Consider the following 18,092-nt stretch of genomic DNA (forward strand, 5'->3'; position numbering starts at 1 on the left):
AATCCAGGTACAAATAGGACACTCAAGGTATGCCACTTTTCAACGACAGAGTTGGGCTAGAATTCAGATCTTCTGGTTTATGTTTCAGGGTGCTTTCTGCCAAGCTTTAATAATACATTTTAATGCTAGCTTGTATAGCAATGTAGACTGTCTCTAGAAAGCAGAAATCCTCAAATGATTGAAATTCACTTACCTTGCTTCTTTTCACAGTTGATAGCACAACCTAAAATAAGCTGGAGCAACCTCCCAAGCTCCACTGGATCTGAACATTCGGTTATTTGGTTTAAATCAGGGATAAGTGCTTCTGAAATCTGCTGCCCCAAAAACTACAATATTAAAATAAATTAGATCACTTATTTATGTCGGCTACAAAGAATTTGCCACATTTAATATTACAATGAAAATAAATTATAAATTCATGAAACAACTCAGATAAAATAACAAATGACAAATAAATAATTATTAAAACCAGTTAGCAATGTTCAGGCAACATTCCAAAATTCTGAGTAACCAACCAAAAGCACTATATTTCCTTTTGGTTTCGGATCAAATATCCTTTGATTTCACTGTCAGAGAGAAGAATTTAAGAAGCACTTGGCCTCGTCTACTATGATAAAACTTATGCCTGTCCATTAAATAATAAGCATATGTTAAGAAAAAGAATATTCATAATATTTTCATATATAATCAATTAACAGAGAAACACAATGTAAATCACTGCACTTTTACAAATGAATGACAAATCTAATGGATTAATTCTTTTTCCTGGTCTTATCTTTCTTTTTCTTATTTTTTAGCTGATTAAAATGGTTCTTGGCATTAAAACAGCTTCAGAATTAGTTTTAGGTATTTAATACATTGAAAAATTTTAGAGAATATTAAACATTTTTGGAAGAAATTACAAGTTTAATTGTGTGACGACTTTAAAAAATAGAAACAAAAATTATTTAATGGAAAAGTCATTCAAAAGCTGCCAATCATTAAGCAATAAACTCTCTTATATCAAAAACCCTAGTAGAGAACTTCTTATGATGCTGAATAAGAAAACACAAACTATTTGACTAAGGTACTATCTAAAGTGACTTTATAATACTACTTTTATTTTGCATTTTTTCCAATTTACTTGTATGAGCATAATCTCAGTTATCTTTGCTACTGTTTACACTGGGAAGAAATGTCAAAATAATGCTTTAAATAGAAAATTATTTCAATTAATTATAAAGTCTACTTTATAGTATTGCACAAAATCAAATTACATTAAAGATGAAGGTAATTCTACTTGAAAATACTCAATTTGGAGAGTATCAATACCTAAGCAATGTTATCTTACAAATCAATATATCTAAGCTTATTTTCACAAATGAGTATTCCATAAAAATGACAATAAAACATGTTCTAATTATGACTTACATTCCAGTAAAATATTATAAACAAAAAAACAAGTAATTTTTCAGTCTTAAAGTAATTTTCATATAGCATGTTGCATTTAAACAAAGTCAGATGTTTTTCATACCTCATGATAATAACTCATAATTCCTTGAAGGACCTTCTTTAAATTACTGGCCTAATGTGAAAAAAATAAGAGATTCTTATTTCAGATTAATAAAGGTTATGCCAGCATGAAAGACAATAAAAACTTTCCCCTAATTAAAAAGAACAACAAAAACATTATAATAGAGTTCTATAAATACAAACACATGATGCTTTTTAACCATCAGAGATTTAATCAGTGTTTAGTTAAGTAGGGTGATTCTATTTAAAGTGGGCCACAATGAACTCAAGGGCCCACTTTAAAAATTTATACACAGGCATGTCCAGCTCCAGTCATGAGCAAGTTAACTGGGTTTTGATTTTCTCTCCTGTCACTAATAACTAGAAAATAAGACAAAATACATTAAACAATTGTTTCCAAGCTTTAGACAACAAGTAGTACAGAACTCTGCTTTCTGAAAGAACGAAAACAAACAGAAAATGAGCCCTACACTAGTACAAGCTTTCTGTCTTGAGGCAATTTTCAGACTACGGCTTAGGGAGGTGGAAACCAAACACCAAGCCTGATGTTCTCACTGATTGAAGAGATAGACATTAGAAGTTCAGGAAGGCCTGGGCAGTTTGAATTTGCAGGGCAGACAGATGAAAAGATGGGAGCTATGGAATGAGCAAGCTCTGGAGATTTGTGTAAAATGGTTCCTTTGACTCTTTGGCTAAATACCAGTTTGCACGTGGATGGGTGAAACTGAATGTTCTTTCCAAAGAAATAACAATCCAGGGAACTATAAACTGAACCATTCCCAAAGATTATACAGGCCAAAAAATTTTTGAAATTCTCACTAGCCAGAATGAAGATACCATGCTACATGCACAAAACGTTCACTAAAGACCCCCCAAAAGGTCACAGCTTAGTAATGAGTCTTAGTTCTAAAGGAAAGAATAACTTTAGGTTTGCCCCCCACCACAGCCAAAAATAGGCCTTTAAAGGATCAAACTGATTCCAAGTACCTTAACTGCTTGCAAGAAGAAAATTCAACACTCCTCAAAAGAATATACTTAATTGGGAGGCTGAGGCAGGTGGATCACCTGAGGTCAGGAGTTCAAGACCAGCCTGGCCAACATGGCGAAACCCCATCTCTGCTAAAAATACAAAAATTAGCCGGGCATGGTGGCAGGTACCTGTAATCCCAGCTACTCGGGTGGCTGAGGCAGGAGAATTGCTTGAACCCGGGGGGCAGAGGTTGCAATGAGCTGAGATTGCATCACTTCACTCCAGCCTGGGCGTAAGAGCGAAACTCTGTCTCGGGGGCGGGGGGTGGAAAACCTTAAAAAAATCAGTATTCAATAATAAAATGCATAATGTCTAGCGTCCAATTAAAAATTACTACACATGTGAAGAAGCAAGAAAATGGGGACCAAAATTAGGAAAAAGTCAATACACATGGTTCAGAAATGAAAGATAAAAGAATTGAGACAATGTTAAAACTTCTAGTTTAAAGATGTTCAAGGATTTGAACAAAAAACATGAATGTAAGAAATAGAATGTTTTTTACAATAAAGAATCAAATACAGATTGTCAAACTGGAAAAAAATTTAAGACCCAACTATTAGATGTCTGTATGAAACACTTTCAATAAAAAGACATAGGCAGATTAAAAGAATGGAAAAAGAAATACTAATGAAAAATATAATCATAATCATTAAAAATCTGTAGTGGCTACATTAATATTAGAGCAAATTTGATTTCAAATGAAAGAATATTACCAGGGATAAAGAAAAGCATTTCATAGTAAGTGAATTCATTCAAGAACACACAAGAAATATAGAGTGTAATAAACTTAATAACAGAAATTCAAAATACATGAAGTAAAAAGTAAAAAAATGCAAAGGAGAAATCAATAAAATCGAAATCATCATTAGAGATTTAAGGGCTCTCTACAGAGTCTATACTATACTATACACATAGTATAATAAGACAAAATATCAATAAAGATATGGAAAATACCACTATCAACAAATTTAACAAAATCTGTATTTATATAACAACTGTAGAATGCATGCTGTTTTCATATACACATGGAACATTCACCAAGACAGACCATAGGTTCAGTCATAAAATAAGACTCAATAAATGTAAAATAACTTCTTGATACAGAGTATGTTCTCAGATCTATTAGAAACCAATAAATAAAAGAAAGGCAACTGGAAGATCCTCAAATATTTTGAATTTGAATTGCCTACTTCTAATTTACTCATAGGTCAAAGGAGAAAACTTTACAAGGGAAATTACCAAATATTTTGAACTGAATGAAAATAAAATAACAGTCTGTCAAAATATGTGGGATGTGGCTAAGATGGTGCTTAATATTAGGGGAAAAAAGGGTTTAAAGTTGATTATTTAAGCTTCCACCTTAAGAAGTAAGAAAAAGAAGAACAGGTTAAGTGAGAGAAAGGAAATAATAAAAATCAGAAAAATCAATGGAACAGAAAACATAAGCTAATTCTTTAAAAAATAAATAAGTAAAATTGAAAAACATCCAGCCAGACTTATCAAGGAAAATAAGTTCAAAAGACACAAATAACCAATAGCAGGAAAATAAAAGGAAACATCATTAAAGATCAGTTATTAGCACATTATTAGCACAGTAATTCAGTTAAGGATTGTGTATCAACAAATCATACATCCTATATGAAACAAACGTCCTACAAGACACAACAAAACTGACTTACAAATAGAAAATCAGTTTGGAAGTTTCTCATAAGGTTAAGCATATACTTACATAACTTAGCAATTCCACCCAGAAATTCACCCAAGAGAAATTAAATATGCATCTATCCAAAGATTCATATATGAATGTTTGTAGCTGTTGTATTCACAATAGCCAAAAATGATAAAAATTCAAACATCCATCAACAAGTGAATAGTTAAACAAACCACAAAATATCAGTCTAATGAAATACTACTTAGCAAACAAAGAAATAACTACTAATGCAGGCAACATGAATGAGACTCAAAAATTACACTGAGTGAATGAAGTTAGACAAAAAGAGTACACATGATATGATTCAATTTATACAGAATTCCAGAAATGAACTCCATAGTGACATAAAACAGATCTATAGCTACCTAGGGCAAGGCTTGAGGTAGGGATTAATAGACAATAGGCCTGAAGTGCATATTTTTGGTTAATGGGAATATTTTCTATTTAATTATGACGGTAGTTATATGAGAGAATACATGTGTTAAAACTCAAACTGTACACAATAAAAAGTACTATAAGTTAGCTTGAAAAAAAGATTTGGTTAGCTTAGTGCTAATTTTAGGACCACTGTTTGGGTCAAGTGCTTCTCCCATTTGTTCTGCATACCTTTATTCTCCAGTTGTCCCCAACATCCTCTTTAATTCGACTTAACCAAGATTCGTTAAACCAAGCTGCATCACTGAAACAACAACAACAAAAATACTAAAGATGAAAATGTTTTGATTACACAAAAAAACGTTAAATAGAGCCAGCAGAGAAAGTTACTTTATGTCTCAAAGCCTATCCTTAATAACAATACTATTATTTATATAGCAATAATTTATCATATTAAGTTATTTAAGTCATTTGCACCTTCAATTTAACAAACATTTACTAAATATTTATTACTAGGTACCCTGCTACCAGGAAGATGCAAAAGTCACAACCCTGAAGAGGTAAAAAACCAACATTTTAATGAGTGTCTACTCTGTATCAAGCAGTGTGTTTGATGTTGTTCCAAGTTATTTCATTTAAATATGATGGCAACTTGGCAAATACTCCATTATTATTTCCAGTCTTACTATTTAGGGAATTGAGGATGAGAGAGTCTAAGTAATTTGCCCTAAGTGATACTATTAATAGCACATGGCAAGGCCCAAAATTAATCTATTCAACTGAGTAGAATTAAGCAGAATGAGTTTAAATAAGAAGTCTACAAAGACAAGTTTAGTTTTAATGAAAAACAAAGTCCCATATTGATACTGATGGCCAAGACAAAGAATTGCTATTACTAAATGTTTGTGTATTTAGTAAGGTTTTGAAGAACAACATTTGACTATATATAGTGAACTACATTAATAGACTATACTCCAAACAAGTATGTAGATGCTTTCTCTGAGTAAGGAATTGAGCAAGATTAATATGAAGATAATTTACCTTTTTGACTCTTAGAGAACTAGTTATTAAAGGAGAAAAGTAAAAAGCACAAATAACTACACTCAAAGGAGAATGTGATAAATGTTCTAAGGGTAAAACAACTTTAAAATCACAGAATGTTAAGGCTGGAAGACGTCTTAAAGGTCTCATCTAAGTTCTTACTTTACAGGTATGCCAACTAAAATAGGCGAAAAATTAAAGAGCTTCTTTTCCAAGGTTGTAACTTGAATTTAAGAATGCAAAACTGAAACCTTTCTGCTCATATGTTCTAAAACTAGAAGATAACTCTTCTGGCTATGATAACCAAAAAAAAAAAAAAAAATGGCTTCACTATTTTCAATTCATTTATTTGGAATTTGTAATCTTTTTTTATTCATAATCAACATATAATAATTGTACATAACCATTTTCTGAGCAGATTAATATTAGTTGTGCTCAACTATTCCCAGATGCCAAGTCTGCAATTACCAAAACAATTTATCTAAATGTGTAAATGCTATACTGCTGACCGACCAGGTATTTACTTTAAATGATTGAATGAATCGAGTTAATGAGTCAAAACTGTCCAATTCACTGTCTTTTTATATCAGATTAAGTAATAAAAAGTCCTAACCAAAAGAGTTATGACAGTTGTGATGTTTAATGTTATGTGTCAACTTGGCTAGGCCACAGTAACCAGATATTTGGTAAATATCTGGATGTTGCTGGGAAGATATTTTCTAGATGATATTAACATTTAAATCAGTAGACTTTGAATAAAGCAAACTACCTTCCATAATGTGGGTGGGTCTCATCCAATCAGTTTAAGGCCTTAAGAAAAAGGCTGAACTCCCCCAGAGAAAGAGCAAATTGTGCCAGCAGATGGCTTTCCGACTCTAGCTGCTCTTTGAGTCTCTAGCCTGCTGGCCTACCCTGCAGAGTTTAGACTTGTCATCCTCCACAATCACATGAGCCAATTCCCTAAAAAAAAAAAAAATCTCGGGCCAGGCGCAGTGGCTCATGCCTGTAATTCCAGCACTTTGAGAGGCCAAGGCGGCCAAATCACCTGAGGTCAGGAGTTCAAGACCAACCTGACCAACATGGAGAAGCCAAGTCTCTACTGAAAATAAAAAAAAAATTAGCCAGGCATGGTGGCACATGCCTGTAATCCCAGCTACTCGGGAGGTTGAGGCAGGAGAATCGCTTGAACCCGGGAGACGGAAGTTGCAGTGAGCCAAGATCGCGCCTTTGCACTCTAGCCTGGGCAACAAAAGCGAAACTCTGTCTCAAAAAAAAAAAAAAAAAAGAATCTGTGTGTGTGTGCACATGTGTGTATACTGAGACATAGATTATACACACACTCACCCTCTACTGGTTCTGTTTCTCTGGACAACCCTGACTACCACCCCAGTCTTCTAACTGACCCTAAAAAAATCCAAGTATATGATTCTATGCTATAATTACCTTTAGAAATTGGATCTAGATGTAATGTATTTTTCTCCAGTTTTTCCAAGATAATTCCTTTTGTCTTACATTCCTCCTCATCTTCCTTTCTATCTCAAATCAACTTTAGCCCAGAGAAATACTTTCTAACTTAGTAAAAATATATCTCCTGCTTTCTTACACACAAATTCACCCTTCTCAAACAACTATAATCGCAGTCAACCTTTTCTACTATTAAACTTGATCTCCAACCTCAGAAATCTCAGGGCATCTCTTTTTTTTTTTTTTTTCCTTTTGCACTGCAACCTCTACAACCTCTACATGCCTTAGAGTCTTGGCCCCCAATAATTAGCTCATTTTCTTATATTTCCCAGAACTTCAATAATACTCAAGGGGTATCAAATAAGAAAGGCGATACAGGACTAATGAACCAAAATATGGTCCAATTATTTTCTAATAAAACTAAGTAAGAATTGCTACGTTTTAACTCCATCCAGGGTATTTATCTTCCACAATTTTACCAACTGAATTCAGGTAGTAAGAAATACCTACTAGTTACTACAAACAGTATAGTTGTGTCGCTTCGATGTATACCCAGAGCCTATTCTTGAAATATCCAGAAATCTTCTCTATTAACCCATCAAACTGTGGTCTATATTTTGGACAGCTGTATATGAAGTATAGATAGATGTTCATGTAAGTATGTCCATGGATAGATGTCCATAGATGGATGTCCACACTTACATGGACATCTATCTATACTGTACACATAACTATCTACATTTTATGTCCATACTTATATGGACATCTATCTATACTTTATACACAACTGACTTTCATTTTATTAATACTCCAAAGTAAAAATCCATTGGGATGGCTTCAATACATTTCAATGATTACAGCTGGTTGGGAGCACTGAACTTGGAATCAGACTAAACTGATGCAAATCCTAGCTTTGTTATTTACTCATCATTTAATTTCCAAAAGCAATTTCAACTTCTTATACCTCTGTCCTCTTGTATAAATTGAAGGTAAAAATAACATCTACCTCACTAAACTAGTAAATTTTAAATGAAAGAATGTCAAATGAGTTCTACAATGATGCCTTTATTTAGTAAATATTCAGATGTTGGCTATCATGGTTTATCATGTTAAATGCTCAAATATCTGCTAAATGAATAAGCAAATAAATGCATGATTCTTAAGGTCTCTGAATATCCTACATTCTCTGTCACATTCTTCTCCCTCTTGCAAAAAAAAAGTTTAGTGAAAGACAATAGGAACAGAGAGGTTAACTGGTGCTTAATGTGATGAAGCTAAGCCTTTCTTTTGAAGATATGGCATGCACTATTTACAGTTGTTCTGTACTATCAAAAAAGATATGTTTAAGTCCTAACCCCTGTGAACGTGATTGAAATAAGGTCTTCATGTATGTAATAAAGGTAAGATCAGGTCATAATGAATTAGGATGGGCCCTAATCCAATATGTCTGGTGCCCTTATAAGAAAAGAGACACAGACAGAGGTAAGATGACCATGTGAAGACAGAGTAGAGATACGCTGCCACAAACTAAAGAATGCTTGGGACTACCAGAAGTTGAAAGAGGCCAAAGGAGAATCGTCTCCTAGAAGCTTTGGAGGGAGCATAGCCCAGAAAATAGCTTGATTTAGAACTTCTAGCCTCCAGAAGTGTGAGAGAATTGATTTTTGCTGTTTTAAGCCACCTGGTCTGTGGCACTTTGGTACAGTGGCCCTAGGAAACTAATACAGTTGTATAGTTTTTTCCCATGTGTTTTTAAAATAGCTGAAGCTTCTACATGCATTTGAAAAAGAGAGTTATGTGCTACATATTCAAATTGAAGACAATAATTAAGAAACTGTAGAACCCTAGCAATAACTCCATGACTCTTCATGTCGAAGTTAAACAGTTTAGACACCATTTTATAAAGATATTACTATTTGGAAAAATATCTGCCTCAAGTAAATAAAAAAAACTGTTGGTTAAATTTTGCTACTTCCTTAAAAAGCAGAATTTCTCTTCTTACCTTCAGTAACAATTTTGGTATGATAGGATGTCAGCCACTATAGTCATCAATGCAGTATGTTAAAAATTATAACATATTTGAGCTGGGCACGGTGGCTCACGCCTGTAATCCCAGCACTTTGGGAGGCCGAGGCAGGCGGATCATGAGGTCAGGAGTTCAAGACCTGCCTGACCAACATGGTGAAACCCCCATCTCTCCTAAAAATACAAAAATTAGCCGGGCGTGGTGGTGTGCGCCTGTAATCCCAGCTACTGAGGAGGCTGAGGCAGGAGAATCACTTGAACCCGGTAGGCAGAGGTTGCAGTGGGCCGAGATCGTACCACTGCATTCCAGCCTAGGTGACAGAGCAGGACTCCATCTCAAAAAAAAAAAAAAAAAAAAAAAAAAAATTATAACATATTTAAAGTGCTTTGAAATGTTCAGAGACATATGGTAAAATTAACCTTTTAATCAGAATAAGACATACTGGTCCAACTAGGGAGAAAATGTATGCTTTATGTCTCACTATCCAGGATCCAGACTTCTGAAAAGTTCCAAAACTAGAAAGGAGTTTAAAAAGAAAAATAAATAAAAAGTAGCCCCTGGATAATAAGGAGGCTCAGACACCTAAGAACATATAAAATCGAGTGAATGACGCAAAGAGAGAGGGAGAGAGAAAGAGAGAGACATTTAGGGTTAATTTTAGGGTACTGGCCATTTGTTAATGATGACAGAGAATTTCTGATTGACTATTTTATTTTTCCTGCAGAAAAGCTCTTAGAAGACTGTTACAGACAAAAGAAAGAAGAAATAAAGAAAAAGCACAGAGAGGGAATATCAGCATTAACAGCATAATCCAACAGACCATGGAAAAATTAGCTAAAATTTACTGACTCTACTCTAAACATCAGGTCCAGTGCTAGAGCATAGGAGATCAAAGAGCTATATGCATCACATCATGGTAAAAACAGGTTTCTTTTGATTGTATTCTGGCATAAAGCTACCAAAGCCCACCAAAACATATAGAAAGGACAGCTCTGAATGGGACTGTTGAAATGAGTGAATGCATACCAGCCTTACATTCATACCAACCACAATGTTGCGCATCTACACCAATATTCACAACATAGCATGATGAGAAGAAGGCAAGGCATAAATTCCAGTGACAAAAAACAATGATGACTTTCTCGAATCATCAGAAAAGAACTATGTCCAGAATGCTTGACTCCGATGAATTAAATCATTTCAAAATCAATTAAGATATAAATAAATAAAACATTTAAGAAATATTTTTAAGACAGAATGGGAGTAAGGTATATTTTAGAATAATTGTCATCTCCTCAAAAGTTAACATGTTAGTTAAGTTTGTCTTTCAAAGTATTAATCATAAATTAACCATTAAATCAGTCTATCACAAGAGATCATTTTGAAGATTCTAAATAAGTAGGATTTTTATATCATTTTAATTGTTTTTCTAAGACAGGCATAGGACTTTTGCTAACCCATCTAAAGGGTTTTCAATGTAATTCATGGCAAATCTTTACAAGATACTGGTGACAAATAATCTGACTATAAAACAGTGAAGCAGAGATAGGATTCTGGTCTCAAAGTAAGCTAATATAAAGTTGTTATAATTATTAATCAATAAATTGTGAGTGCAGAATTGGCCTTGTTTGTCCTACTTAGGGTACAGCTCATATTATAGACTGTAACCCTAACCCTTACACAATGTTGGCAAATATTAGGAGAAAAATGGATTTAGAAACTTTTGATATTATATGATTACATAAAATGGGTCCAGCCTAAACACAACCACTTTATTAAAGTTTTCCAGTACCTGTGACTTCAAATTTCTTTAATTCCTCATTTCATTATTGGTGAACTCATATTAATTCAGAAATACATTTTAAAATTTAATACTTAAAAAATTTTTTTTCCAAATCCAATATTTTATGCTTCAATAATTTCTAAGATAATAATTTCCATGCATGGATACCTTAAAATGACAACAGTACAACCAAAGAAAACACCATAAGCAATTATATCATTAACTTGTTTCTTTTATAGTTTTAAAATAGTGTGAACATGCTCATAACAAGTTTAAAATAAGTTAACTTGAATAAATAAGAATCCTGATCACATATCCGGTTAAGATGTATCTCTATGAACAAGCCAGGAATAATGAGGTGGTAAACTTTTTGTTCCCTAGCTGCAAGAATGCCTTGGTGCCATATTCCTGAATATGTCACTGGGTAAGATAAAGTTGCAACAACCTTTGGAATTCAAGTCCAAGTTTTCTTCCTTGGTATTTATTGGGTTTACAATGCTTTTCAGGGAGAGTCTGACCACTACTCACATTTGATGAAGAACTTGTGCCATGGCAACTCCACTAGTCAGCTGTTTGACATCTTGACAAGGTGAGGCAGTATTGAATGTCTGCAGCTAAAATGACATAAAGCAAATGATCTTACTGCTTCTTTTATACCTACAAGGTAGCATTACAAAATACAAACATATATTGAAAACAGCTAAAAAAAAAAAAAAAAAAAATGGTCCTGTTTTGTTTAAATGTAGACCCAGACAAACAAATGGAACTATGCTAATATGTCTGTCTCTATGGCTGTGTATATAAATATTTTTATTTATAAAAATAAACTAAGCATTTCACAAAATCATGCCTAAGACATTAAAACACATTGATGCCATGCATAAGTAATACATAATTTGGAATAATACAAAGCCAGGTATATAACTCTAGTCTTGTGTTTTGTCTATATTTAGCAGAACATCAGAAAAATAACTTAACCCAACATTTGCAATTTAAAATTTCACTCATATCATTTGATAGAAAAACAAAGGCTAGAAATGTCAAGTCTAAAGCTACTTACAGTTTATCCATGAGTTCTGAAATAAGACTTCTGTTTCCTATCTAAAAGTTGGCCTTACGTCTTGAAGAATCAAGGCCTATGTATCATGTCAAGTTGTTTCTATCTATTTTGGCTTTAGGTATACTAACTTTTCACATATATCTGTTAAATATTCATGTACATATTGAAGAGAAGTGGAATAATCTCTTTTTACAATAAGCAAATATGAGATAGAAAAAAATTTAGAAAGCAAATTACATCAGAGCAAAAATGGATCATAAACTTTCTAGAAATGTAATCTCAACCTATAAACACCTTAAGTTAAATATACTATGATTCTCTTTTCCCACACATACTCACCCATTTCACTCTTCACTAATAATTTCTTAGTTTACCATTTAACTATCTTAATCCAATAAAATTCTCTCCCACCATAATTCACTTTTAATGGTTCTGCGTATTTTCAGAGTTGGCAACTGGAGCTTCAGACCTCCATTATCTAACACAACACAGATGAATGATACCGGCAAACTAAACCTAGCCAGTTACTTTCAAAGCACACAGGGACACTTTACTAAGCTCCTACGCTATGTGAGACACTGTGGTACATGATGGGGCTACAAAGGAAAATCACCAGGTTTCTACCCTTAAAGCTTCAGTCAAAAGGAGAGGAGAAAAAGACATAAATCATTTCTAGACAATATGGTAGGTCCCATGATTACAGTATGCACAAGATGTTCTGTAAAAAATGGGTGTCAACTAATCTGATTAGGGTTTGTATTTAGCAAAGACTTCTTGGAGACGATTTCTGAATGGAAGGTCTAGAGGGAAGAGTAGCATATTTTCTAAGTAAAGAAATAGTCAAGGAAAAAAAGCTTCAGGAAATAGGAATATGATAAAAGCACAGATACATGAGAAGAGATATTATTTTTAGGGAACATGCAGTTCAGTATCACTGGATTTGCAGTGCAAAGGCGGCTGGGGAAGGGGTGACAACCAACAGGGTTAAAGAGACAGGACTCCAAAGGGCCATGACAAGAAGCTTGGACATTTTTTACACTTAATGGCATTATCTACATAATGGGAAACAGTAGAGTAGTTTCTACCTCACAAGATGGTTGGGGAATTAAATGAAATAGCAAATACACCTGTATCAGGGCCTGGCATGTGGCATAAGCTGTTAGCACATTAGCTATGAGTCAGGGTTTCTCTAAGTACAGGGCTTAGAAAGAATATGTATCAGAATCTCTAGATATATTAAATAAGAAAATCCCCAACTGATTCTTAAATATGTCAATTTTGGAGAACCACTGCTCTGGGTGGTGAAAAATCACTGAAAAGTAATAAGGAAGAGTGACATTCTTTGGCATATTTTGGAGAGCAGCATAGTGACACAGAGTAGCTTTATGCTTGAGTCAGGCAGACCAGTTAGAAGGTTCCTGCAATGGCTGTGATGACAAAAATAGAGTAGACGGAATCAGCGTAATATTGACTGAGAGGACATGATGAATTAATGGAATATTTAAAATACAAAATAAGAAAGATTTTGCAACTGGGTGGATGTACAGGGAAGAGAAACTCCAAGAATTAGGGCATCTTTAAAAGGAAAATAAACTGTGACTTCCACTTTTCAGCCCTTCCAACTTAAACATTAACTTTTAATGTGTAACAGAAGTTACGTCATTAACTTTTTACAAAATTGACACAATTCATGATTTTAAAAGAACAATTTCAGAGGCATAGAATACTAGGCAAAATAAGAGGTACACATGCTAAGGGACTACCTCCATGATCACTATGTTCAGATTAAAATCAATTTCCCCTCCTTACTGCTATGGACATTGGAGTGTCTCTGAGAAGTTCTTAAAATAGCTGCAAAATAAATTAGAAAACAGAATGTAATTTGATTTGGCTCAATTGAAAGGCTTACAACCAAGAACAGTGAATAAATTAAAAAGCTTAGTGGGGAGGCTGGGCGCAGTGGCTCACGCCTGTAATCCCAGCACTTTGGGAGGCCGAGGCAGGTAGATCACTTGAGGTCAGGAGTTCGAGAGCAGCCTGGCCAACATGGTGAAACCCCGTCTCTACTAAAAATACAAAAATTAGCCGGGTGTGGTGGCACATGCCTGTAATCCCAGCTACTAGGGAGGGTGAAACAGGAGAATCCCTTGAACCTGGGAGATGGAGGTTGCAGTGAGCCGAGATCATGCCTCTGCACTACGGCCTAGGCAACAGAGTGAGACTTCGTCTCAAAAAAAAAAAAAAAGGCTTATTGCGGCAAGTGAGGTCAAAGCAGACAGACAAAAGAAAATGTATTCTTTCTAACTAAAGTCTTTTTAGTGAGTGACCCAAAAAGGACAGACAGGGTTTCCACAGGTGTCTATCGCTAACACAGTGTCCTGGCAAATAATTCCCTTACTTTCTTCTCTATTTCTAAATAAAACAAATAATCAGAAATGTGGAAATGCTGTTCCTAAACTACTTTAATATAAATGTCACAGAAATCCAGGAAAATGGGGTTTTCACAACCGACAGCCAATAAAAACTCAATCTTGGATCAACTTTATTTTCATATTCTCCTCCTCCAGCTCATTACAAAAAAAAAAAAACAACCATTGCTTTGAGTTTTAAGATCTTCATAAAAATAATTGAACTTTGAATAATTTTCTAAATTTGGGCATATATTAATTATTACTCTTTCCTTCATCTGCCTGTCAAAGAATGCAAGAACCAAGAAAAACATTTAAATATATTTGGTCCAACCTTCTAATTTTATTGGTGAAAGTAAGGTCCAAAGATATTAAACAAATTTCCTATGTCACAGAACCAAGTAGCAGAATTAAATTTATCTTTATACAAACATTTCTTCAAACTCTCATACATGTCCTCCAACATGTAAATGATGCCCACATTTACCCTTTTGCCCTGAATTTTCTGCAAAGTAGCAGTACAACATTTCTAAGAGCCAATTATTTTAAGATGGTGAGTTCCAAATCATAAAATGCAATTTTTAAAAAATTGCCACAAGTGGCATTCCTTCACATAACTAACTTTTCTTGATGACTTCTCTAATTCTGTTGATGTTGGCTCCATTCTCCTCCTAGCACTGAAAGAAGAGTTATTCCCATTATCTCCATGATTTGGTCCCATCATAACTTTTTTTAATCTTCTATCTCCAGGCCAGGGTTATCATGACAAATGTGTATGATCCACTATCTCCCTTTAATCTATAGCCAAAGGAGACCATTTGTTTTACTACTAGTGTCTCGAGAACTAATTTCTACTGATTTCTACTTGCTGAAATCCAACAATCCTCTATGACCCAGTTAAAAATTCACTCCCAAGTATGTATAAAAATTAAGCTATATCATACTTAATGGTGAAACACTAGTCTCGGAGGCCAGAACCAAGGCAATGATATTTACTATCACCACTTTGATTTGGTGTCTTATTGGCAATAGTTGTCAGTGTTCTCCTAGGGACAGAGCAGAAAATAGGTCATGTAAGAGCTCTGATCCCAAAAGCTAACTGGATTACTTTAGAAAGTACTGTGTTATAGGTAAGACAGAAAGAGGTTAACAGGTTACAGTGGGATAAGGGTGGGAGACAAACTTTAGAAATGGTTGTAACAAAGAGTCCCTGAAAAGCAACATCTGACCCAAGACCTGAATGATGGAAGCAGCCCACTACTGGAAGAACTAGAAAGAGAATATTCTAGGTAGAGGGAAAAAAATCCCTGATGCATTAAAACAGCTTAGCTTCTTCAACAAATAGTCAATGTGGCATGATGGGCTTGAAGAAGTGTTGCTTGAGGTGAGTTTGGAGAAAGTTGGGTAGGTGAGGTAAGATCAACAGTGAGGTTGCTGGCAAAGGCAAAAATAATTAGTTAATTAAAAAAAAAGACAGTAAACTTCACTGGAAATCATCTAAAGAGGTAAAGAAAAGGCCACAGACAAGATAACCAGAAATCAAGACAAGATAATTTCACAAAGGAACCATCAAGTAAGAAAATGGTAATATAACACTTACTGGATTTAGCAAACTGGTAATGAAGCGAAAGTCTTAGAGGAAAGAAACTCAAGGGTAGTGGGATGAAGACTGAATGAGAGTGAAGCATAAAGGGTGAGTATAAAGCAACTCAAATTTTACTGTGAAGGAAAGGGGAAATACAGTGTGACTTTAACATGGAGTAGTGGCTCTTTGTTCTCTGTTAAAAAAGGGGAATATTTCAGCAAGTTTATATGTACAGAGAAAGGAGCCAATGGAGAGACAGTAGTTGTAAATACAGAAAGGGAACAAATGATACAATAACGTTTTAGAAGAGGTGGAAGGGATGGAGTCTAAAGCCAGAGCCAAGGTTAAGGAGGTAGTCATTTGCCCGAGAGGAAGAAGAGTTGGGGGCTCAGGTAGAATACTGATAAAGGTTTGCTAAGAGGAATGTCAGAGAAACTGTCTGGTTATTCTTAAGTATGGGCAATGTTATGAGAAAAGGTGCATTTGACAGTAACAGCATTAGTAGAGGCAACAGTTGGCACGGTCATTCAATTTTCTCCACAGTGCTCAGCAGCCCAAGAGAGGACTGAAGAAAACGACCAATTGTACTCTGTTATCTGTGATTCCTTATCATTTGGTTTACAATATTATTTGCAGCTTTTACAGAATTTTACCTTCTACTGTAATTACACACAGCTCTGGCTACCACTCCGGTCCTCCCCAGTGCCTAGCTCAATATTGGAAGTCAATAAATTCTGGTTAAAACAGTGGATACAGTCACATAATATTTTAAAATATTACAACACAAAAGAAAATCCTGTGCTTCTCCACCACCTCACATGTAAGTCAATGACATCATAAAGACTAAGCTTAACACTTCAGTCACCTGAGGTTTACAATAATGTAGCAGATTCGGATACACCCTTTAATCAGTCTGTTTTAACAAAACAAATCATTAAAAGTAATGTTGCCTTGTTTCTATGACAGTCTTAAATACAGCACTTCCACCCCAATACCTATTTCAAATGAAAATTCAGCTGAACAGTTAGCTAATTGCTTTTAACTCACAAACCCTAAATATTTGCATTCCACTAAAAGCAAAAGTTATTTACTTACAAAGTGTAAATGCTTTAAATTATGGCTATTTCCAATAGGCTTCACACATTTCCATAAACCTGGATTTCTCATTCTTTGGAATTAGATGCATTAGATCATTAGGGAATCTCAACCGATTACAGCTTCCTGATGCAGTCTGTTTACATTCCATTCTGCACACACTCCCCTACACACAACTAAACAACTGGTTTGGGATGAGCATCATCAACAGCACCTGTGGCCCATCAAACACCATCCTTACTCAATATGGGTTAAGAACCACACCTGAACGCCAGCACTGATATCTAAGTAACTCTAAGAGGTGGGATGTCATTTTGCTGACTGGAATATTAAACAATCTGGGGACAGATATGTCTGTCCAGACCCAACACAAATTAACAAAAATCCTAAACATAGATAAATCCTAAAGAAAAATATCAACTCATTTTCTTTAAAGAAAATGCTGTCCATTTAGAGGAGGAGAGGGCCAGCGAGAAAAAGGGAAAATGACCCCCGACTCCCAACACATCTTTTTCTCCATACGGGAAATACAAACATCTCTTTGAAGCGGCTTCTACAAAATCGGATGTTCTAGAGTCCTGAAGGAGCACTGGTCCGGGAACTAAAACAACCAGCCACCTCCTGGCCACCCGTGTCCAGGTAGAGCAAGGTGGTTTGAGGATGCTGGGTTAGGTTTCGGAAAGCGTCTTCACGCCCAAGCGGACGAAGGCAAGAGAGTCGGCGATCCAGAAAGTGGAGGGCTCGGGCGCTGTTCAGGGGGAGAAAATGGGGCAGCGGGGAAAAAAGAGGATGGGCGCTTGGTTCATATCCCAGCTGTTAGGTACAGCAGGTAGGTCGAATCCTCTGGCTGAGACCAGAGCCTCCACTGTTACGCTCCCAGAGCTTCCTCTACCCCCACCCCCGGACACCAACCCGCGCCCACACACCTGCCCGGCGACCCGCAGGTGGCACTCTCTCGGTCAAGGGCGACACGAGGTGAGAAGGGCAGGGCACGCCAGGACC

At 35.3% G+C, this 18,092-nt stretch overlaps 1 protein-coding gene across 2 annotated transcripts in view; it reads right to left on the reverse strand.

Annotated features, from left to right (window-relative positions):
- HOOK1 (hook microtubule tethering protein 1) overlaps window positions 1–18,092 on the reverse strand; it is a 57,615-nt gene that overhangs the window by 38,999 nt on the left and 524 nt on the right. For both annotated transcript variants that reach the window (XM_063613859.1, XM_063613858.1), the window contains exons 3-6: window positions 11,471–11,556; window positions 4,860–4,932; window positions 1,514–1,564; window positions 194–326 (exon numbers count right to left, since the gene is read on the reverse strand). In XM_063613859.1, the coding sequence (XP_063469929.1) occupies window positions 194–326; window positions 1,514–1,564; window positions 4,860–4,932; window positions 11,471–11,556 (343 nt within the window). The remainder of the gene's footprint in view (window positions 1–193; window positions 327–1,513; window positions 1,565–4,859; window positions 4,933–11,470; window positions 11,557–18,092) is intronic.

The sequence above is a fragment of the Symphalangus syndactylus genome, chromosome 19, assembly GCF_028878055.3.
Source record: "Symphalangus syndactylus isolate Jambi chromosome 19, NHGRI_mSymSyn1-v2.1_pri, whole genome shotgun sequence".
Lineage (NCBI taxonomy): Eukaryota > Metazoa > Chordata > Mammalia > Primates > Hylobatidae > Symphalangus > Symphalangus syndactylus.